This window comes from Amphiura filiformis, chromosome 4, assembly GCF_039555335.1.
Source record: "Amphiura filiformis chromosome 4, Afil_fr2py, whole genome shotgun sequence".
In the NCBI taxonomy this organism is placed as follows: Eukaryota; Metazoa; Echinodermata; class Ophiuroidea; order Amphilepidida; family Amphiuridae; genus Amphiura; species Amphiura filiformis.
Window position 1 is genome coordinate 31,739,885 of NC_092631.1, and position 25,858 is coordinate 31,765,742.

General features: G+C 37.2%; 1 protein-coding gene across 1 annotated transcript in view; it reads right to left on the reverse strand.

The window, feature by feature from the left end:
* Window positions 1-8,693: 8,693 nt before the first annotated feature.
* Window positions 8,694-25,858, reverse strand: part of LOC140150810 (RNA-binding protein 45-like) — a 40,535-nt gene continuing 23,370 nt past the window's right edge. Inside the window, 10 exon segments of the mRNA XM_072172947.1 lie at window positions 8,694-10,951; window positions 15,207-15,328; window positions 17,960-18,102; window positions 19,302-19,400; window positions 20,089-20,221; window positions 20,819-20,974; window positions 21,728-22,042; window positions 22,630-22,755; window positions 24,685-24,789; window positions 24,792-24,810. Coding sequence (XP_072029048.1) covers window positions 15,207-15,328; window positions 17,960-18,102; window positions 19,302-19,400; window positions 20,089-20,221; window positions 20,819-20,974; window positions 21,728-22,042; window positions 22,630-22,755; window positions 24,685-24,789; window positions 24,792-24,810 — 1,218 coding nt within the window. The 3' untranslated portion in view covers window positions 8,694-10,951.

Below are 25,858 nucleotides of genomic sequence, written 5' to 3' on the forward strand. Positions count from 1 at the left end.
CATAGCCCATCATGTATGCTGATTTTGTGAAATATGTAAATGCAGAAGTGGAAAGATTTTTGATAACTTCAACATTGTCATTGTTACTTCAAGGTATAATAAATTATAGCTTTTTACCTACTTAAGAGGCATATATGAATATGATTTTGACTAGATTACTGAAAGGAGAGAAAAATATTTCTTGTAAAAAATATAAACATTTTTACTATGACTTTAATGACTTTATCGAGCATATGTGATGTGATTAAGCTAATTGAGTCGTTTGTCAATTTTGAGTTATAGCCAATAATAGTATTCAACTGTATTTTATTGTTCTTAAATACCGTATCTCTGAATGCCAATTCTAATGGGAGTTTTCAGCAAAAAAAACCACTGAAAATGGCACATACAAAGAAATTGAGAACTGAATTTTGATTTTGCTCAACTCATTTTGCTTGATCACATCACATTGATCCTTCAAATAATGAATGAAGGATCGTTTGTTTATGAGGGTATTACCAAATTAGCAGACTGTATTCTGAATTTTCAGATAATATACGAATAATTTCAGCTACTTTTTCCGCCTTTTGTCTGCATGCCATAAGAATGCCTGCTGGTGTTGAAACAATCAAAATTATGACTTGGAAACTTGATGAAATTTAAATAATTAAACAATCCCATTTTTGTAATCACCCCTGACGGGGATAATAGACTAACCACAGAAAAGCAGTTTTCATACTGATGATTAGGAAACTTCCACTTTCTTTTAGGGGTAATGCATCCAATTTGTAGTGGTCACTGCTGTGTTGTGTACATGGTGTATCATGTACAATGCATGTTGTGTAAAGTTGTATTTTGTAAAACCACAAATGTGGCTGAAAGTGTAAAAATACAAAATATAATGTAAGAAAAAACATGTGTCAGAGTTGATTCTTTTTAGGTGTGATGTGTGATTTTACCAAATGATTTCAGGTCCTAAAGGATGAGACTGGTAACATGCCTGCCAACCGTTCCGATTTAATCGGATTCGTTCCGATTTTTGAGGTCAAAGGTCACAAAAATCGGAAAAATCCGATTTTTGACAATGCAAAAAAAAAAGTTAATTTTAAAAAAATTGGAAAAAATTACGAACAAATTACAGTTTGTTATTTTTAATATGCAAACCATTAACCATTAACCTCTTCATGTAGCACATATTATAAATGCATGGAAAACCAATGCATCTATAATATGTGATACATGAAGAGGTAAACACTAGTTAATGGTTTACATATTAAGGATAACAAACTAACTTTTCGTAATTTTTTTTCAAATACCTGTGAATGATCTTAGCACTTCAGAATTTTCAGAATAGGTCCAGTGGTTCTCTAAAGTTGCCAAAAACTTTGAAATATTTTTTTTAAAAATTAGAAAAAAAAATTTAATTCAAAAATTTAATTTTTTTCCAACTTGGAATAACAAGTAATTTAGGGTCTATAACTTCTTTTTTCCAAAGTTTTGTTTCGCTTCTCGCTTTACTCTAATTAGACACCGACCTTTGTTCCAAAGGTTGGCAAGTATGTGCCATTACGGGTGAGCGCGTGCCCCAGGTCGTGCGCACCCTGTACAGATTTTTATTTTTACAATGTTGGCAGGTATGTGGTAAGGGGGGGGGGGGCTAAATTCCAAGTGATCTTGGGAACTGGTTAGAGGGGAGGACTTAAGACCACCATCCATGCAACTGGTAATGCATGTTGTGAGAGCAACACTTAAAGCCATATTGTAACTTTCCATAAAAAATACTTTAGTATTTCTTTCCCCCAAAATGTTAGCTTTTAATTAATGTCAGACATGTCCCCTTTAATTTTGAGCTGAACAATAAAGAAATTCGGAATTTGCTCCCAGCAGAGATGTCGCAGTGCCCGTTGCTCCATTTGTCGTGCTATGGCACGGTCCTTTTGATATGACCGACCCCATGTCTTATTTCTACTGTGTTAAGAACATCGCGTATGTGTTACACTCGTATATTTCCATCGTAATAACGATGGTTCCTGTGCTTTATTCAAAATCTTGGATTTCAACAAAACTACAGCACCGTGATTTTTGCAGGGTACACTACAATCGTGTAAAAAATATTGAGGGTGGCCTCAGCAAATGTTACAATATGGCTTTAATGCATTACCAGCGTTAATGGGGGTCACTCCCATTGTGGCCTGTACACCATTCGCGTAAAAAGGGTAGTTTTTGTGGGTAGGCATGATATGCGCGTATCGTATTTAGGGTGTCAAAACATGAAAAATTGTATCAAGATAGATTGATAGATAAATAACTTCAAAAAGCATGTAAAAAGAAATTTGTAGGCGAAATTTGAAATTTGCAAGGGTGTGAAATAGCGCAGCAATCATCCTTTAGGGTATGAAATTTGATAGAAGGAATGAACTCTTAGGAAGTGAAAACAGGCGTGTGTTATCCGTTTAAGGTGCTTTCTAAAAGTTGATTCTCGCAGATAGTGTAGAGGCTACAATGGAAGTGACCGCCCAGCGCTCCCTGCAAATGGTATCAAAATTCTCCACCTTTCCACTAACTTTATTTTGCAATTTTGTTTCAGTGTCCTTAATGGTGTTTGTTTTACATGTTCGGATACTTTTTGTGCCTAGTATGTATGCATTGCTGTCACTTCTATGGTTTATGTTAAAGGGCACTCATATTACCTTTATACTATGCATTTGGCGAAAAGGGATGACAATCTATATACATAAAAATAAAGACACATGAATAACGTTTCCAGTTTCACCGTAAGATATTCAACTTTTATTTGTCAAAGCAACATACAATATAGTTTCATTACTCGTACTGCTCTTATGATGCATTAAATATTGGGCAATTCCAGTTGAAATCCATACACCCCCTAGGGAAGACATGTCCGTAACCCCATTTGAAATTCACACTCCCTGGGGTTGTATGGATTTCACCTGGAAGAGCCCATTGTTAACAACTAACCTGAAATCCAATCCAGGAATAGAGATAGAGTGTTGTCAAAGAAGTTAAACAAGGAGATTGTGCATAGCATGGGAAATCGGCCATATTGGATGGTCAAAATGGGCACCAAAATTGTGTACCTCTGGCATTTTATGGCACATGTTATGCAGCAGCATGACAGCAAGCAATATCTGATACATGCACGCACCTAGAATAAAATGATCCAGAAGCACCCTACTTTGAGCGACTTGCAAACATGGCCGAGTCCAGACTCTCCTCTTTTAACTTCTTTGGCCTAACAGACAATCCTCACGCTTGATTATTAAAAAACATCATAGTGTAAGTTTAATGCTGTATTCGTGATACCCGTTAAAACCATTTAAACTCTCATTCAATGCATTCTTATCTACACACTTGTACGTCACCATATTCAGCCTAATTAGGGCCTGGGCACTTGTAAGTCATTTAAAGGGGTTGCTTAATAATGACCATTTGAAAGTCAAACTGGATATTCTTCCTGCAAAATAATGTTGTCGTTCAAGAAAATAGAAACAATACCATTAAAATAAACCATGATTTTGCCATGATTCACAGGGTGATAATTAGGTCACATTTGTCAGTTGAAGTCGTCAAGAAATAATAAGTGATCCTGCAAGATTCATGCACAATGTGCTCATCTTTACACTCAATTCACATGCTAATACAACCAATAAAGCAAGTGCCGCCTTAAGATATTTTGGGATAATCCAAGAACCACTGGACCACTTTTGGCAATGTATTTTTGCAAAGTTGAGCATTGAAAGAGTGCACTTTTCTACTCCATTAAAAATATATATTTTTACCAGACAATTTAAAAACAACAGAAAGGGTGCTGTGGTGTTTTGGATTATACCAAAATCTCTCGAGGCAGACTTATTTTGTTGACTGTAGATTCGCTGCTAGCTTAGTCGCAAGCGATGAGCAAATGTAATAAATTGACCAATGAACTATGCTGTGTCATCTGAAACCAGGAAGTATAATCCGTATCATTGCTCAGCCCTTAGGAATGAACTACAAGTACCAACAAGCTTGACGTATCTTCTCACCAAGAAACCACCTGTCTTTCCCAAATGCAAAAAATCTATCTTAAACAAGTTTAACGATCACTAGTTTTTCATCTATTTAGATACAACAAGCACACCCCTGCACACAAAACTCACAAATATCCTACATACTAACAACTCTTGCCATACTATAAAGCTACACAAGACATCAATTCACAACATTAAACACTTGTTGACAGTCCTGTATATAGCATAAAGAATAACAAGTAAACATTTTCAAAGGGCCCATTCACAATTTTTAAATGCACACATATCAATTTCATTCAGAGGTCATGACCTTTGTGGTCAACTTATGTTCAAATAGGGGTTTCTTCACATATGGTATACTGGACAAATGCCCTGTCCAAGTTTAATAAAATCATTTGGAACTAAAACCTGACCATTTATTTGACTTTCGCCAGATCTAGACTATCTATTAAACAATAATGCTGCCAGCAGCTGTTTCAAAAACTTTTCCCAACCATCTAAATTCTTTCATACCTCCAATACTGATAACTTTCAACTAATAAAACTTCAAATTCATACTTTTTAGTTGTTGGTTTTCATTAAAAAAAATAATTCAAGTTATAATTGTGAATGGGCTATAGTTAAAAAAAATACAAAATTCTAAATTAACTTGCAATTGTCATGTGTTTTTGGCAATTCTTTGCATTTTGAAAGTTATTTCCTGAAATTACCGTAACTATGCATGTGATGTGTGAATTATCAAGCCCAATGAGGAGGGTGCCACCAGTGTTTTTTTTAATTACGAGTCTATTATTCCAATCCTCATGTTCATTATTGTTTAACGGCCAAATAGTGACAACTTGAATTTGGTGCTCTTATGTCGTATGGCATTTCATCCAATAACAGCTGATTGAAAGTTGTTTATCACAATGCAGAATCTTGAAAATAAATGGACTATTAGTATCCCTATTTTGTTGAATTGAGTCACATCTTTGTTATCTTCAATGTTTTTGTGGCTGACATGGTTTAGTTCTCTAGGCATTCATTCCACAGTTCACATAACCTTAATCATCTACACAGGGAGTTTCAATTTCAAATGGAGTTACCTGAATGGGTAACTCCATTTGAAATCTATACCCATTGTATGGGAGATTAAGGTCAAGTCTTCATTCTTCAATAGGGGGTGTATGGATTTCAACTGGAATAACTCAAAGTACAAGATTTTCTAATTTGTTTTTTATAAATATATATGGGACTAGGCCAGTTGTCTTTTACTCATTTCTTACATTATTTTTAAACAAAAGGATGGCCTATAATCCCTCTTGAAAACAACAAAACAGTCAAACAATATTGAGTTCACTGATTTTACATCTGTAAGATGCACCAAAAGCCTGGCTGGGCTATTCCATTGAAAATCCACACTTCCCCTATGGAAGACATGACTTTAATCTTCCACACAGGGGGTGTAGATTTCAAATGGAAGACGCCTGCTCAGGTATCCCCATTTGAAATTTACACTCCCTGTGGGGAAGTTTAAGGTCATGTCATATTCCGGGTTAACTTTACAAAGACTTCCAGGACTTGCCAAAATGATCTCAATTCACTTACGACATAATTGCTGTATACAATTCATCATCAAAATTCAAAACGCATGTAAAATTCTTCACTGTTATTCAGTTTAGTCAGTAACAACAAAATAATAATAATATCAGATATTTCAAGTCCAACTTACAGGTCACATGATTATGTCAAAAAGTGCAATCAACTCCTGGTTCTGCCTGCCATCAGTAAACAATGATCAAGAAATTGAATGGACAAATATTGCTATATCATACCTGCCAACATTGTAAAAATAAAAATCTGTACAGGGTGCGCGCGACCTGGGGCGTGTGAAGCACACACTCACCCGTAACGGCGCATACTTGCCAACCTTTGGAACTAAGGTCAGTGTCTAATTAGAGTGAAGCGAGAGGCTAAACAAAACTTTGGAAAAAAAGAAGTTATAGACCCTAAATTACCTGTTATTCAAGGTTGGAGAAAAATTTTAAAAAATTTTCTAATTTTTTTTTTTAATTCAAAGTTTTTGGCAACTTTAGAGAACCACTAAACCTATTCTGAAGTGCTAAGATCATTCACAGGTAATTTGAAAAAAAAATTACAAAAAAATTGCAGTTTGTTATCCTTAATATGTAAACCATTAACTAGTGTTTACCTCTTCATGTATCACATATTATAGATGCATTGGTTTTCCATGCATTTATATATAATATGTGCTACATGAAGAGGTAAATATTGGTTAATGGTTTGCATATTAAAAATAACAAACTGTAATTTGTTCGTAATTTTTTCCAATTTTTTTAAAAATTAACTGTGAATAATCCCTATGATACTGGCACTTCAGAATAGGTCCAGTGGTTCTCCAAAGTCGCTAAAAACTTTCAAAAAAAAATTAATTTTTTTTTTTCATTTTTCAAAAATCGGATTTTTCCGATTTTTGTGACCTTGACCTCAAAAATCGGAACGAATCCGATTAAATTGGAACGGTTGGCAGGCATGCTATATGGTTGCAAGCACCATGAAGAGATTATATTTGTTCCTTAGCCATGAGATCAAGTCGCAAGCTTCAAAACTGGAGTTCGTCAGACTCCTTCATAGTAAGGCAGGCATGTGGCATAATTTAGATAAAAGATAGTGAGTGATCCAAATATGGTTGTGTTCCAAAAAGTTTGGGTACCCCTGACTTGAGACCAAATTTACTTTCGCTGTGACTTGTGCAGAGAGACAAATAAGGTATACATTTTGAACGATCTTTTAATAGAATGTGCAGTTTACTCATTAGAGGTTAATGACTGTGCATCAGTCGTCTTCAGGGTTTTGTGAAAAATCTAAACATTTTGCTCTGAAAACGAGGTCCATGCAAAATTTTGAAATTTTTCATAATACCTGAAAAATAACTGATGCAAAATCATTAACCTCATTCATAGCGCTCATTTTTATTTTTGATATTTATCTGTATCATTATTTTCTTCTTTTAGACTTGGAAGCAAAATTTAACTTTATTTTTGGAGTTTCCCTGTAAAATAATCAAACAACTGATGATTTATGTACTGCCAGCGACCACTTACACCAGTGCGCAATCATGTGATGTCCAAATATGGCGGTCAGCATGTGCGTATATTGTTCAATCGCATAACACGTCACATAACGCGGTCATTATTTAGTAACCAACGTCACAAGACAGTCATTACACTATTTCAATAACCTGCATTTGCATCACTTTGTTTACAAACAATAAAATATGATTGGATCACATTCATTCATGAGGTTATGAATATCTTATAATGGTCTCCAAGCGTGATGTTACTTCCACGTTTGAGCAGTCTATGAAAATAGACCATCTACAAGTACATGCACACAATTATCGTATTGGTCACTAGTGGCAAGTCCTTCGTCAGGTTTGAATGAAAGTAATTAAACAAGGAATAAAAAGAGCTATTCCAGTTGAAATCCATACACCCCGGAAGACATGATCTTAATCTACTACACAGGGAGTGTGAATTTTAAATGGGGCTACCTGAATGGGTGACTCCATTTCAAATCTACACCCCTGTGTGAGAGATTAAGGTCATGGAAGTATGGATTTCAACTAGAACACCCCATATAGTTATTCATCTCTATGCAAAAGTCATGATAGTATATAAATGGATTTGGTCAAGGGACACATGGTTTTTTGTCTCTGTAAGAACTTATAACAATATATGCAACCCCCGAATGTTTTCATTTATCCATTCAAATTCTGAAAGGCAAATATCAATTATATTGTCATAAGTCATTGGAAATTTCAAGGTAGATATATGCCAAAACATTTCAACAAATCAGTAAAAACAAGCAAAAGCACTATTTTCAAACAAATTCACTCATGTCTAGTCTCCACTTCTGATGATTTCAGTTAGTTCTGTCGTATTTTCAACTTTGTCCAAGTTCAGTGTTAACTGCGCAATGCGTAAGCAGAGTTTAAGCTTCCAACATGTCATAGGTTTTGTGGTTGCTGCTGTCTTGTCGTGCCTCCTTAGTTAGTGCAAGCCTCTGTCACTGTTCTTGTCAAAAACCATACTTACATATCACCACATACAAAATTGGGCAATGCTACCATTCTGTTAATTGCAAGTTGTCATTCCAGTTCTGTCTATTACAGCGTTTGTCTTCTGCGATGTTTGAAGGTCTGTGAGAAAGTTTGTCTTCTGCGACGTTCGAAGGTCTGTGATAAAGTTTGTCTTCTGCGATGTTTGAATGTCTAGGACAAAGTTTGTCTTCTGTGATGTTCGTAAGTCTATGGCAAAGTTTGTATTCTGCAATGTTCGAAGGTCTATGACAAAGTTTGTCTTCAGCAATGTCCGAGTTCTCCTGAAAGGTTTCCAATGTCTTGTCATTAACTATGTCCTCTGCTAGTTTTGTAATAATGCCGGTCTTAATGTAAGCCAGTCTTAACACTATTTCACCTACACAATATTTTGGTGAATAGTCTCCACATTATGCGATAATAAATACACAGGTCTTGAGTACTACACTATTAACTGTAATGAACCTAGTAGATGACAGACCTACCACTCCCCCTTTGATACACACCATGGTACAAATTCTACCTGTTTACGTCAAACATGTTTGCTTGCTTACTGTAAGTCACAGTGGCAAGTTTCCGTTTTCTTAAATGACAAATTCCATATTTTCTGTTTTCCAAAGATTCTAGGCAAATTGGACCATCAAATTTAGGTTCTAGAAACAGTCTGTAAACTGACATTACTATATGTTTTGCAAGGTCCTTTTTAAGCGTTATTCCTTGTGTACGCGCCACGACAAATGTGTACATAGGACCATGTTCAAAATAATACGCATTGGAGAGTTAACAGTACGCTTAATTTCTAAACGTAAATCTGCAAATCTGAGATTGTGGTACTGAACAGTCAATAAAACAACAAAATTATGACCACTGATTGCATTTTCTGTGTTCTCTGATTTCTACTCCAATTTCTTGATTTTGTTTCCATTTTTCATAAAACAGAAAACTTGCCACTTTACTCTAAGTGATGATTCTTGTCAAGTGTGATCAAAGGTAACAGATAATTTGGTTTTAAGAATAAAGTCAAACTATGTCAACAGTAACATTGACTCTGAAAAGTGAGCCAATATCGAGATTCTGTTTGGTACCAACACGCACTTGTAACAGAGTCTTGGTTCCCTTGTCTGAGCTGGTAATACGTTATTTATAAAGGATTCTTATCCATATAAAATACAAATGGACTTAAAGGATTGTACAGCTTTTTATGTTCTGTATGAATAATTGTATGATTCTATCTTTTGCACAGGGCCTGAAGGATTGGAAAGGTCAAATAGACTTACAATTTCATGTCATATCATTGACCTAAGTTTCAAGTAAAGTTCAAGAGTCAGTCTGTTTGGCAATTTTGCATGAACTTGATGATTCTTGTTACTCATAAAAATGGTCATCAAACAGTACCCAGAGTAGGTACTAAAGCTGGCAACATCCTCAAGTCTCTCTCATGTCAGTGTACGTTGACTCCTGGTAATGAGGTGTCATCCGTAATGTAAAACCTGTCATCTGGTATGTAAGGTGAAAGCAAGTCATTTGTTTTCTGCTGCGATGTCATCTCCAAAGGTTGAACGCGAGGTCATCTCAGCCGGGATGGTATTATGTTTGTACTTCTGGTAATGATGCGAAACGTCATTGGTAACGTAAATCCACTGTCCTCTGGTGACGTCATATGTATAAAAAGTTTAAATCTTGTCATCTCGTAGGTAAGGCGAAGGCCAGTCATATTTTCTGCTGCGATGTCGTCTGCAAAGGTTGGGAGCTAGGTCATCTCAGCTGGGACGGTATTATGTTTGTACTCCTGGTAATGAGACGAAACGTCATCAGTAACATAAATCCACTGTCATCCGGTGCCGTCATATGTACATAAACCTTAAATCTTGTCATCTTGTAGGTAAGGCGAAGGCCAGTCATATTTTGTGCTGCGATGTCATCTGCAAAGGTTGGGAGCTAGGTCATCTCAGCTGGGATGGTATTATGTTTGTACTCCTGGTAATGAGGCGAAACGTCATCGGTAAAGTAAATCCACTGTCCTCTGGTGCCGTCATATGTACATAAAGCTTAAATCTTGTCATCTTGTAGGTAAAGCGAAGGCCAGTCATATTTTCTGCTGCGATGTCGTCTGCAAAGGTTGGGCTAGGTCATCTCAGCTGGAATGGTATTATGTTTGTACTCCTGGTAATGAGGTGAAACGTCATCGGTAACGTAAATCCACTGTCCTCTGGTGCCGTCATATGTATAAAAAGCTTAAAATCTTGTCATCTCGTAGGTAAGGCGAAGGCCAGTCATGTTTTCTGCTGCGATGTCGTCTGCAAAGGTTGGGAGCTAGGTCATCTAGGCTGGGATGGTATTATGTACATTTTATGTACTCCTGGTAATGGCGAAACGTCATCAGTAACATAAATCCACTGTCCTCTGGTGCCGTCATATGTACTAAAAGCTTAAAATCTTGTCATCTCGTAGGTAAGGCGAAGGCCAGTCATTTTTTCTGCTGCGATGTCGTCTGCAAAGGATGGGAGCTAGGTCATCTCAGCTGGGATGGTATTATATCAGCTGAGATGGTAATGAGGCGAAACGTCATCAGTAACACAAATCCACTGTCATCTGGTGCCGTCATATGTACATAAACCTTAAATCTTGTCATCTCGTAGGTAAGGCGAAGGCCAGTCATATTTTCTGCTGCAATGTCATCTGCAAAGGTTGGGAGCTAGGTCATCTCAGCTGGGATGGTGTTATGTACAGTACTTATAATTTGTGTCAGACAGAAGCGTGGCGTCTAGAGCGGTGGTGTCTGTCATTCTTTGCGGGTTTATGTACATGTACAATCATCTGTCTTGTGTCGTCTGTCTTGTCAAGCCTGTCAGAAGAATGGTAAGAAGCGTTAATAAATGCAAGTAAAACATGTCAATATTGTCAATTAGTTATTTACTTCTGCAGCTGCTGCTGTGGGAGAAATGATGAAAATAACAACTTATTTATTTTGTTACCACAGAAGTAAAGATGCTCTCCTTTTAACATTGTATCAGACAAACACATCTTCGCACATGTGAAAAATATAATCTTTTGCACATTGCAAATTTTGTTGTTGGGCAGGAAACAAATGCCTTTGTGTCATTGGCCCCTGACCATGTTTAAAGCAAAACCTCCTATGTAACCTCTAGGCATGTTCAAGGGTCACAAATACATATGAGGTTTTTCCTGCATAACAACGAATTCTTGACTATCAAGTAGATTTACACATTTTATTGTAGAACTGGTGCGGTAAAGAGTGATCTTTGTTTGTTTTTTAAAGTTTTTTTTTTGGTTTGAATATCTCTGGACCTAGACCTAGATGCTAGGATTATTCATTGTTGACTTTAAAAAAAAAAAAAATTTCAAGATGTTTTGTATTTTTAATATGAAAATTGATATTTTGTATTCATGTCATACTCTATTAATGATATCAAAATGCATTGAATTTGAATACAAAAAAATACAAAACATCTTGAAATTTTTTAGGTCAACCATGAATGATCCTAGCATCTAGGTCTAGGGTCCAGGGACGCCAAAACCGATTTTTTGTTTGTTTTTGAAATTGAGTATAATCCCACCCCCAATTGTGAAAAATTTTCACCTAAAAAAACCGGTGGGACTATACTCGGACCAATACGGTAATTTATTTAATAAAGTAGCCAAGACAGAAAAGGGCATCAGTTTTTGAGTAATACAGTTTAAAGTTTCCTTTGCTACATCAGCAAATGGTGTACTAACTGTGGGATAGGGAGGACTTGCACATGGGACTCGAATACCAGTACAAAATTGATCTCAAATTTTATGGTGTGCACCGGCATGTTTTAGACCCAAATTCAATTCACATTGATTGTGTCCAAATTAGCGTTAAAAATGTATGCATTGTACAATTGTCCCAGTGAAGTACTTTTGGGGCTTGGATGACTTTGTAATTTTGCTCCGCTAGGAAATTTTGTCTGGTATACTATTGCACTTGAGCTTAAAATTTCAAATTCAAATTCTTGCATAATTAGGATTTCAAAGCATTCAAATTACAGCTCTAAAACCACACCAATTCTACAACAAACAGATGTCACTTACTTCAGTGTCTCCAATCATCTGGATGAAACAATTCCACAATAAGTTTGAAATAAACAAAAGCTTCCCAAATGTGGTCAAGTTTAAGCATTGAATGATGGGAAAATGTTCCCACAAAATGAGCGCAAAGTCGCAATTTGGTAGTTTTCAGACCTGAGTTGATGTTTTTTGTTTGACATGCACCTGTATGAGCCAATATATAGTATGTCCTTTATGAATGCTCCGCTGAGCCCCATTCACAAAGGACATACTACTGGCTTGCAGAATGTCAAGTCACAAAGACCTACAACTGTCTTGTATAGGTACGCATCAAATAAAGAACCCAAACTCACCAATTAGGTGGTCTTGAAACTACCAACTACCACACCACCCCCTTAACACACACATGTCAACTCTTCCAAATAAAGATATCAAATACCACACAGAGTGTGCCTACCAGACTCCCTATACTGCCACATACATTGGCGCTATCAGCTATGGGGGGAAAATTGGGGGCATTCGGGTCCTTGCAGATGGTACGCGGAAAGGAGTGAAAACAATAATGTATCTCATCTGAAACGTTTAGGTATGGCGCGTGCAAGTCGCACCAAGTGCATCTCCCAATTGCGTCTCATGCGATATCATGTATACATGACAATGACTGCCTCACACGCTTTCCGAGCTCAACCCCAAACCCCCAACTTTTTGCCCCATGCATGTACCAAGATTGCGGTCGAGTCCTGGTTCTCTGGTTTTAACTCTGTGGAGCCTACTCAAATGTTAACACATTCCCCAATCCACATGCCATACCTTGGACCAGGCAATAAAATGTATTGATTGGTCACCACTATACACTGCTACTGCATCACCCCTTAACACACACACATATCAGCATTTCCAAATAAGGGCATCAAATATAACCACATAGTGTGCCTACTCAAATATTATCCACTTGCCATACCTTGAACAAGGCGCGGACACACTCCACACACATGAAATTATACAACATCATCTTGGGTATGCAATTCATTGGTTGGTCACCACTACATAACACACACATGTCAGCTCTTAGGATATCAAATATAACCACACAGTGTGCCTACTCAAATGTTAACACATTCCCCAATCCACTTCCCATACATTGGACAAGGCGTGGACACACTTCATACACATAATATTATACAATATACAATGCAATCTTGGATACTGCACCATACCATCAACATGGCGGCCGAGTCCTGGTTCTCTGGTTTTAACTCTGTGGAGCCTACTAAAATGTTAACACATTCCCCAATCCACATGCCATACCTTGGACCAGACATAAACACATTTCACACACATGATATTATACAACATAATTTTCGATATGTATTGATTGGTCACCACTATACACTGCTACTGCACCACCCACTTAACACACACATATCAGCATTTCCAAAGAAGGACATCAAATAGAACAACATAGTGTGCCTACTCAAATATTATCCACATGCCATACCTTGAACAAGGCGCGGTCGCGGACACACCCCACACACATGAAATTATACAACATAATCTTGGATATGTATTGACTGGTCACCACTACATACTGCACCTTCCCCATAATATACCCCTTCCACACACATGTTAGCCCTTACACATGAGGATATCAAATATAACTACATAGTGTGTGCCTACTTAAATGTTAACACACATTCCCAAACTTCACACCTGATATTATACTAAATACATGGCATATACCCCTAAATGGGGTAGTGGCTTTAAATATTACCTTTACACATACATTCTCAAAGTCAAACTTCACACATGATATTATACTAAATACATGGCATATACCCCTAAATGGGGTAATGGCTCTAATTATTGCCTTTACACATACATTCTCAAAGTCAAATTTCACACATGATATTATATTACGTACATAATCTTGGCATGTCTTATAATATACCCCTAAATGAGGTAATGGCTCTTTTACATTATCAGATGGATGTCTTTGTTTTGCTGGGTGACCCTGGCTGTGAATTAAAATATCAAATGTGATCAAAAATGAGGCTCTTACAGATGCACACGCACACCCCACACAAAGTCATCCTGAGAGATTCAAAACAACTTGGATGCATGCACGCCACACACCTCACACAAGTGCACAAAGTCATCCTGAGAGATTCAAAACAACTTGGATGCATGCGCACATCCCCACATAAAAGCACAAAGTCATTCGGCAAGATTCGAAATAACTTAAGATACACATGTGTCACACACCCCATATAAACACACAGTCATCCTGTGAGATTCAAAACAACTTGGATGCATGCGCGCCACACACCTCACATAAGCGCACAAAGTCATTCTGCAAGATTTAAAACAACTGAGATGCACACACACATCCCCACATAAAAGCACAAAGTCATTCTGCAAGATTCGAAATAACTTAAGATACACATGTGCCACACACCCCACATAAACACACAAAGTCATTCTGCAAGATACAAAATAACTTGGATGCATGTGCAGTTGTGCACACCCCACACAAAAGCACAAAGTCATTCTGCATAACTCAAAATAACTTGAATGCACACACACACCTCCATACGAAAGCACTTTGAAGTCATTCTACAAGATTCAAAATAACTGAGATGCACACGTACACCCCCACACAAATACACAAAGTCATCCTACAAGATTCAAAACTACTTAGATGCACAGGATTGCACACGTGCTGCACACACCACGCAAACGCACAAAGTCATCCTGTAAGATTCAACACAACTTGAGATGTTCCCTTACATATATGCGAATGTAAAATACATCAGTATCTCTCTCACTCTCAATCTTACTCTTGCTCACTCGCTCATTTTTTTAGCTTTCATTACACACTGTAGCCCCTTCAATGCAAGGCACTGCTATCCTGGGCTAGGGGGACTTGCATTGCTCCTTTGCTCCAAGTTAGATATTAATTATTTAATTCAGTTAGGGAATAACTCTACTGTGTGAGTACACAGAATATCACTTACCTTCTAACAATTACAAAGACTGTCGTAACTTACCTATGTAGTACGAGGGCGCTTTCTGCTGTCATCCATTGGTTCAGCCGGTAACACTTTCAGTCTAATACCTGCCAATTCAGCACCATGTAATACTTCCATGGCCTTGTCTGCACTCTTCTTATCTGAGGCGGTAAGAACATACAAAATTGTCTTGCAGATTAATAAATTACACTGTGTAATATATGTCCCTGTCAAATTTCACATTTGTAATATGACCCCTAGATGACCTATGAACTCCCATCTGTTGACATCACTATTATCACTGTTCCCAAGGGTTCTTGTGTCCAAGTCCCATTTAAATCCATCAAAAAATGTACAAGAAATATGGAGTTACTTTATGCATTTATACCATTAAATTCAAGTAACATAGTAGATGATATGAGAGCAGGGTCTTAGCTAGAAATTGAAGGTTGCCCGTCATTTGAATAAATTTGCCTGTCCTAATTTGACCTTTAAAATATTTACCAGACATCTTTAGCCCATTGGGGGTTCAAAGAGTTCAAATATGTGCTGATATGGCCTTGTTCTACAGTTTGGGTCTAACTAAAAAGGGCAATTAGCTTTTCAAAACATACAATTTATGATATAGCATCTGTCAAAGGCATTAATTTTGCCCATCCCAGGAGCAAACTGGCCGTCTAAAATGACGGCCAGACGGGTGGCTAGCTAAGACCCTGTATGAGAGCAACCACGCCTGTTGAAACTGGCAATAGTTGCCTTGGTCAAATTGAGAGAAATGATATTCTATTAAAATTAGTGTTTTGGTGCAAATTTGTTACCAAATCATAAATAACGGCCTATTCCAGGATTATTTGAGTTGAAATTAACTTCTTTGTGTCATCTTAGGGAAACTTTTGAGGCTGTTTAGAGATACACATTTCAAATTTACTTACGGGGGTACTACACCCCTGGCCAATTTTATGCGTATTTTTGCATTTTTCTCAAAAATTATAGTGCATTAGTGACAAGTAAGATATGTATATTATAGGGGCAAGGACTACAACTACTGCACTGGAAATTCAGCAACTCAAGAGAACTTTGATTTATTGATCAAATATTGGTTTTCCCTCATTTTTGACTGCAACTCCACAACTGTTGTCTGTGCTGAAATAAAATATTAAGTGCAGTAGTTGTAGTCCTTGCCCCTATAATATTCATATTTTACTTGTCATCAATGCGCTATAATTTTTGAGAAAATTGCAAAAATAGGCACAAAATTGGTCAAGGGTGTAGTACCCCCTTAACAATCTAGTAATGTGGATATAGGGCTGGGCAATTACAAAATATCGATGCCATTCGACGGATCGTATGTCAAAATTTTAGCCTTGACCATCTTTTTTTCCATCTTTTATGACTGCCTAGATCTTGATCTTTAAAGAAAAAAAAATACATTTGAAGCAACTAGTCGCTTTTTACCCAAGAAAATTGTATTTCAACAGCTACCATTTTACACAACAACATATATGGTAATGTATTTGTGGTGTGGGCCCTTGTTCCGATCGCACTTGGCAGAAAAAATAATGAAACTACCCTTATGTAGGTCACATGTGAATAGATCCTATACAACAGCAAGACCTTTCTGACCTTATTATATCAATCCAGGTCAAAACATATAATGCATTGCTTGATTATTCCAAATGGCATTTCCAGGAGTTATCCAGGGTCCCTGTTGTGTACAAGATTGTGTAGGAGGTATAAAGGTGTTTGCACTTCACTCATGTGTGACAACAGGGACTCTTTTCTATAGTAATCCTCATCGAAATCAATGCAATGCATGACCTCAATGTTACTGCAAGCGTGACTTGGTGGGCTATTTTTACTAATTTACTCGTTTTAAAAGCAAGTTCTTTCAAAAAGACACTACCCCCTATACGTGTTGAGCATTGCCTGACCCATACGTCAATGGAGTTCTTTCTGATCTAAATTAATCCCCCAGACAACTTGACACTGCAAAGAAGTCGCAGGAGATTCCAAAAACCCGAATAACGCTAAAATGCCTGAAATGAGCGGATGTGTGAAACCGGTATAAAAACAAGAATATAGATTCCATGGTGTCACATAGTCATCACGATGTCAATGTGTGCTGGGGCTACCAAACACAAGTAAAACACCCAATTATTTGCTGATGGAAGTGGGGGGGGGGGGAATGACCAATGGTCACTGACCATAAAGGGATGTGAAACAAACATGTCTCACATTTCAGTGAAGGTCTATTTTGGTGTACGGATTGGTAATGTTTGAAAATTTACCAAACATAACTTTGAAAATTTACTAAAAAGGTGCAATTTAGTTTTTTTAATTTGACAGAAAATTTAGGCTTCAGGCAACAAAAAAAACATCTCGATTTGGCATTTTGGGAGATTCTTTTTTAAATTTTGCTAAAATTGTGTGAAATCTGCTAGTTTTTGGCCAAAACTGATTGATTTTGACTGGGAAGTTTTTAAAAAAATTCAAAACGTCTTCAAAATATGTTTGCAAATTATTTTGAAAGGTGTCCTGATAAGTCTAAAAAAAGCCTTCAAAGAAAACAAATAAATAAATAGTAAAAAAAATCAACCGACCCTATCTGAAAAGTCTGTCCGCCTGTAAAAAAAAGTTTTTTTACCATCGCCTTAGGTATAACCTTGGGGCCTATTTTCTTTGCAAATTGGTATAGCAATGGGTCAAGCTTTGATTTTTGGTGGCACTTCCGGCACCAAACCAAACTTGAGTACCCACTGGGTGTTCCGCACTACTTTCAACGGTTTACATACCTGCATACTTGGCAAATCCATGATTTCTATTATTCAACATGAACACTTCAATGAGATTGCCGAAACAGGAGAACGCTTCTTTCAACACAGCTGGTGCCGGGGCACGTGGAACACACACTATGAACAGACGCTCTGCACACTCACTAAGGGATTATAAAATAAAATGAAACAATTTCATTTAAACAGTATTTCACTGATAAATCCTAAATTAAAGCAATAATGTGTGATTTGCATAAAGAATAGATTCCTATTTAAATGTTTTATTTTCACTGATCACATTATCCCCTTTTAATTTTGAGCCAAAATTGCGATTTCATTCCAGGGCCTACAATGCGTGTACTACGCTCACCGATCGTAACATGTAATACTGCACGGAGCATCGCGCTCGATGTGTACACATAAGCTGACATCCACGGGAGATGTTAGCAAGCACTCGATCCATGAACTCCGGTTTTAATATAAAAAGTTAAATTTTAGTGTTATTAAAGCACTTCAGGCTTAGTCTTTTTAAGTGGTATTTTAGTACACCACTGGGCATTATAATTATGCAAAAAGTAGAGATCCGAGTAAAATTGAGGACGTCGCTGTGAAGCAAATCACACATTATGGCTTTAATCCCCATGAGCTCACATAAAAGACTACATTTCTAGGCATTTTCAAATCATTTTTGATAATGGTATCTTTGACCTTCCGTTAACAATATTTTGAAAGAAAATATGGTGTAGAAAAAGTTAGTGGTCAGTGAGGAGCAACATAATTACTCAGATTCAGTTCTAATTTACATCCATATAGGGTCCATTTCACTAAACTTGAAACTCTTCGTAACTCAAAGTAACTATTCGTAAAGTTACGAACACTCAATACTAGACATAACTTGTAGCAAATCTCTATTTTTTTCGAAGGGTGCCAATCGTAAGTAAGTTTAGTGAAATGGAACTTACGACGAGTTGTAAGTTATGAACGATTTTGAGACTTACAAAGCTTGTATTAAGTGAAATGGACCTCTGTTCTTACTGAGATGTTACCTCTTATTCCTGTATCATACTTAGCAATCTCAAGGTGCGTAGTGGTTTTTTTGCCAATATCTGATCGATAAGTCGCTAGTATGCCCTAGCGTCAAATCGTAACCAGTTGACTTGAAGGCAACGTTATTGCTACATCGCTAGCCAATACTGGATGCTGATAGTGATTGTGCAGACGCTACCAGCGTTTGACGACTGGCCGCTTTTGAAGCGCATGATGCGATTGCTAGGAAGAAATACCCTTTTAAGAGTAGGTCAGGTAAATTATACAGTAATGATAAAATTGCTTATATACAAATAAAACATTGCAGGCAGCCTACCTTCCTTCAGGAGCCATTGGTTGCAGAGGCGGCAAATCTACAGAGCAGGGAAACCTCATCACGGCTGCAGGACTAAACACACTCTTGCCATCGCTGTAACTGTAGGGGATAACATACAGTAAGATATTTGTTTTATATATTTGTTTGATAAGAGGTTTCATCCAGTGGCGTAGATTTCTTTTTTGACATTGTGGGATGGGGTTGCAAAAATATCTTGGAAGTATAGTGAATCCAGCACCTTTCGGCAAAATAACAAGTTTATGGTACAAATGCGTGAAGTGCACAAAACATTTTGCCATATTGAAGCTAAAATGGTGAAAAATGGTGCCAAGAGTGCAAAAATGTGCACTTTTCCAGTTAAAGTGGCCAAATATAAGATTAACTTAATCAGAAACCCACATACAGATGTCAACATGGGGGATGATTATATGGATCATCCCCAAACCAAAATATTAGGGGATTTATCCCCCCATCCCCTGGGATTTACACCTATATATAGTACAATCAGCCTTACATTAAGGGGGTGTAGTGTAGACTGGGGGCATTTAGTAACAAGACATCCAGCTATAATTACATGCCCTCTTCTGCATGGATATTAAGACAATTGACTGTTGGTCAGATTGATCTTCACAACTTTATTCAGTAGTTCAAAAAGCACAGTCCCAGATTTTCACTCCAGGAAATCCCAGCATCTATTTACTGCTGCACAGTTTTTCTGCACGAATCAGCATACACTGCTGAATGCGCCATTTGTATAAATCTACATCTTAGTGAGAAACCTACATACCCAATCTTGATAGCATCTTCCTCGTCCTGTAATCTGATTTCCAGTGGGTAATTAGGTGGGTATTCAAATCCATTCAGTTTCTGTTTGGCAAAGATGGCTGATGATGCCGATTTGTAACGCACATGAGCCACACCTACAAGCAAGTAGGGTGTTTTTAATGGCGATTCTTTATTATCAATGTATTCAAAGTATATAATGGTCGTCTGATTTATCAGTTGTATCTCATACGGTTGAATATTAAGTTTGGGGCATCCAAAGTTTACGAAAAATGGTTATCACATAGTGATTACTTCAATAGCAATCAATTAGATATGTTATGTGAGAAGTACAACAGTTTAATATTTTGGAAATAAGTTTCAGTCTTCTTTTAATATACACATGAATTGTTGAATTTTAATGCCGAAATGGGGCGAAATAATGACAATTGTGGCCTAAACATCACAACTTTGTCAATTTTGTCCCGGTATTTCGATGGGTGGTACGCCACTATATTGGTAACATTTCAGGGGTCTGTCAGATGGGCCGATTAGGAGAATAGCACGTCCGAAGACAAAAGTAGCTCGCCACTATATATACACTGCATTGAAAGCTGATGTCCATTCAAAAAAGACAAATGTACACAAAAATATTTGTGATAACCTAGCAATAACAATATTGATACAACTAACACAGGGCAGCGCATGGTCTACATGCGCATATCGCATCTGGTCTGGCTTATATAAATTCTCACCTTTTGGTCCCCATTCCCCCTGTTCCATTCTGAGATCACAGTATTCTAATCCTGGAATGATATCAAATAACTTGCTGAGCTGATGCTCCTTCACTTCTCCCCTCACCGTCACCTTCAATTTGGGTGAGATGCCACTGGTATCTGCTGAGTCAGGTACTGCAAGGGAAATCATATACTATGATGTTAATTAAAGTTCTTGCAATCTTATTGGTTCTTAGTCGTGTGATGTAACTCAGTATCTTCATTTATCATTGGGACGTTATTAGATGTCATTATGTTTATGATAAAGACTGAAGTCTTGCTGGCAGGACTAGTGATATGACACAAAATCATATGTGTTATATGAGACAACAGATGCATGACAGCAGCTAAAAACAATACCTTTATTCTCTAATTACAGAAAGCACTGTTTGTCGGGGAGTTAAACCACCACCCTTCCCCCACACTTTTTAACCAAACACTCTTTTTATCAGGAATTGAACCCCCACCCTTTTGTGAACAAAGCTTACAACTGTAGTTGCCGAATTCGGAAGACTGAACATTGGTGCTATCGCAAATTTCATAGACACTTCCAGGTTCATTATTTACTATCTGTGCCATCATTGTCCATTTCAGAATCCGAATTGATGCAGAATTTATCCTCATCTGACAAACACTCATGATTTTATTCTCCATCTGAATCATTTGCGACATTATTGGCACAATTACTTACTTTAGAAACCACCCTTCATACAGCATAATTTTAACCCCCACCCTTTTTATTGATTTTCAGAATTGCAAACCCCCACGCTGTAAAAAGTGTACCGGAAAAAACAGTGGAAGGGATTAAAAGATTGCACAAACCAGTCTCATCACATATTATTCTTAATTTGTTGAGTATGGAAATAACAATGATATCAATATACTGACCCTCTAAACCTCCTAGAGGAGTTGATGGACCAGCCAATGCAGGGGGTCGGTATCCCCCTGGTCCTCCAGATCTTGGACTTAGGCTATCGATATAACCACCATACCCACTGCCACCATATCCACTTCCACCATACCCACTCCCTCCGTATCCGCCACCGTAAACGGCATCATAATCTCTCTCGTAGTCGCGGGCGCCGCGGCTACCTCTGTATGGGTCGTAATCGTAGTCATGGTAGTCGTCTCTGTCTCGTGTACTAGCTCTTGAATCTCTCTCCTTGCCGTGTGTTCTTGGTTTTGCTAGGATGGCTTTAAAACCTGAAGAAAACAGAAATGCGGAGCATCAAAAATTGCTTGTATGTTAATTTTTTTGATTTCTTAATTTTACTTATAATATTCCCTACTGGACTTTTGTAAAAAAATCAATCACTACGTTTAGGTGCAAAAGTTGAAGTCAAAATATGCAAATAATCTCATTAATATTCATAAATATGCAGATAATATAAAACTAAACCACTTGTTTGACTTTTGAACAATGTAATTCAGCTTTCAGGCCGGCCGTGACTTTGTGTTAATAAAATCATATTATGTCCAATCATATCAAAGTATACAGCAACACAGGTCATCATATATATATATCACCCTAGCTGTTTTGGTTCATAAGATGTTGCCTGAAGTAGAGTGGATTATGATTTTACCTCCGCCTGTAAAGTCAGACAGCCAAATGACCAGGAAATCATTTATGCCATAACGAAAGGGCCACATAACACTATTGTTGATGGGCCATAAATTATGCTGTGAACCTGTACATATTGTGTAACTCTCTAATAATAGCGTAAAGGGCCATTATGTTGGCAGGTTAACACCTGATTAACAGTTATGCACAGAGTAAACATTAAACTTACCCTTATCACAGTTTTCTATGGCCAGTGCTGCTGATGACACTTTGCGATAGCGTACAAATGCGAATCCTTTGTTTTCTCGGCTTCCTTTGTCTCTTACTATGTTCACTCCACCAATGTCCCCGAATTCTATAACATACAAAAATAGGAATTTTGAGTCATTCATGAGGTAGAGCACAATATTTTCACAGCACGTAAGTTCTGAGTTCTGTCTCCCTGGGTTAAAAGTGCAGTACCTCCGTTGGTAACTACCAGCATACACTGTATTTTGCTTTATGAGCAGACAGATTGTACATTCAAAATGTCTACCAAGTAAAAGACAGTAACTGGTATGTTATTTACTTGCAGCTACCGCATTTCATTTTGGAGTACAATTGTTACCAAGGCAACAAAAAAAAACACCTGTTCTAGGCGAGTGGGCGGACTTTCCAAGTAGGGTTGGTCATCATGGATTTTTTTCTGGAAGAGGATAAATGACCATAAAAAATAACAGTAAAAAATAACGTAACGCTAGAAAAACTGATCATTAAAAAGTTTAATTTTTCCCCCCAAAATCTCCGTCAAAATCAATCCACTTTGGCCAAAAAACAGCTCTTACTTGCACACAGCTAAACAAATCCCCAAAAAGCAAATCCTGGGTCAGTCGGTCCAGTAGAACAGTGCTTTTATTGTGCCGCCTAAAAAGAACCACAAACAAACATACATACAACCACTTGCCTCCCAAGCAAATGTAGAGATGCCAATGGGTTATGAAAAAAAAATCTGAAATTTGCGAACGGAGGGAGCGAAGCGACGGAGGGAGCGAAGTCTCGCCCCCACGGCCGGGGGTCCAGGGGCCCGCTTAAGGGCCCCGGGTGGGGTCCAGGGGCAAAGCCCCGGTGTGGGTCGAGGGGGTGAAGTCCCCCGAAGCCAGAGGGTTTCTACACATTTTACACTGCAGGAGACACCATTTATGAGGGTAAAATTACATTGAAAAATAAGGTTATTTTGAGAAAACAAGCCTAGATTAGCAGTATTGAAGACTATCTATTATACATGTAATATTCTTTAAGGCTTGTTTTCTCAAAATTATACCATAAAATATGCAAATTAGGTACCTAAGCACAGGCAATTTTAGCAGAATTAGCACCCCAAAAGGGTATTTTAAACATAAAAAACCAGTTTTAGACTTTTTTGAAAAAATGCTTCCTTCATCCCAAAAAAGTAGTTTTAAATGTTCAGTTTCCTATACTTTTGTACATGTGAGACATTTTCCAAAGTATTTTTTGGCCTAATAACATGGCCTACATGGCTGAAATGGATATATATAATGCGTAATATAAAAACGATGATTCATCAAATTTTTTACCCCCACCCCTACATGGCTGAAATGGATATATATAATGCGTAATATAAAAACGATGATTCATCAAATTTTTGACCCCCACCCCTATTTTTTTGTTAAATTTTCAAAAAATATTTTTGGCCAAAAAAGCAAGTTATATGCCCTAAATTACTTCTTTTTTATTTAATGTTGGAAACTATAGAAATACTGCTGCTTAAAAAAAATGCCAATTTATGTTTACAAAGTTGGATAAAGTTGTACATTTTAATTACTTTTACTTCTACTGAACAGCTAGCAATGTATACTAATTCAATGTGTTCCTGACTGTTCAACAGAAGCAAAAGTAATCAAAATGTACAACTTTATCCAACTTTGTAAAATAAAATTGGCAATTTTTTTGTTTGAAGTAACAGTATTTCTATGGTTTCCACCCTTGAATAACAAGTAATTTAGGGCCTATAACTTGATTTTTGGACAAAAATATTTTTGAAAAAAAAAAAAAAAAAAAAAATTTTTTTTTAGAAAAATCTGATTTTTTGGAAAAATACAAAAATCGGAATTCCGATTTAAATCGGAAGATTGGCATCTCTGCAAATGAACAGTAACTGCTACATTACCTATTTGTATTTGGATTTAGGAGTACACCAAGTGTTTAAAATCAAGTCACTTTTGCTAATTTGATACCAAATGTTTTGATCCAGTTTGTATGCAGGTATGGATTCACATAGTATTACCTTTGAATCTTTCCCTGACATCTTCCTCTGTGAATGTTTTTGGAATCATAATGAATACTCTCATCAGTTCCTCCTGCTCATCTATATCTCTGTCTGTGTTGGAATACGGGCATTGGCTATCATGACCTGCAAAAAAAAGTCAAAATTCCATTAGCAAATCCCTGACTACTATTTCTTCCTGCCCAGCTGTTCAGTGGCAGCGTTGAACCAATCAGATTGGTCATTTCCAAATCATTTCCAAAACCCCTTCATTTGCTGATCTAATGAATCGATTAATTATTTTCATGCAAAATCACTATTTAGGCTTCAAGATTCCTTGTTTCAACTATCTTCCATCAATCAAAATTGTTATCAGAGGTAGGTGCTTGAAACTGCTAAATTGAGATTTTGTCAGTGCATAGTGCTCCCAGAGCACAAGGCCCAACGCTAAGTCAAGGTTGAAAATCATTGATTATCAAGACAAACCCTAATTATTTTCTCAAGGAGTGTAGGACATGTTGTATAATTTACTGATCCGAAATGGGATTGGATCGGCCTATTTAGCAAGCAAAATGATCGGTGATTGGCAGATTAAGATCTAGGTGCCACTACTTTCACGCTCTGTTGCTATAGTATACTATCTAAAGAGGTTGTCACAGCAACCCATGGTGCTCAGTCCAGCCCTTTTGGCCTTGCGTGGTCCGTAAGTCCGTAAGGGCCACAGAAGGTGGCTAATATATCAGGCTGGAATGGCTCATCCCTATTCAGTGGCAAGCAAACTTCAGTCTGTATTACTATTTGGCCTAAAAGAAAAACATCCCCGCAAAACGAACTAAAGAATTGTTTTATGCCATTATGAGACAAAATTTATCTATCTTTCAGGTCTGACACAAAGTTGCCTGAAATCATTTATTTTTCAATCATATTTTTTAAAGTGTATTGACAGGTTTGCTATTAAAGGTGGATTGCAATTAAAAATTGTGACTGATTAAAACTTCATATACCATGGCTAGAATTAGAATTTCAACAAGAATATATGACTCGATTCATGCAAAGATTATCTTAAATTTGTGTGAATCTAACTTGATTAGACTGGGTGAGAATCAAATGGTTATTGACAGCAACTATTGCAAGAATCCAAGTTTGGTTCTTGCACCATGCAACAAAAATTCTACATCTGAAAGCCTACACTTGC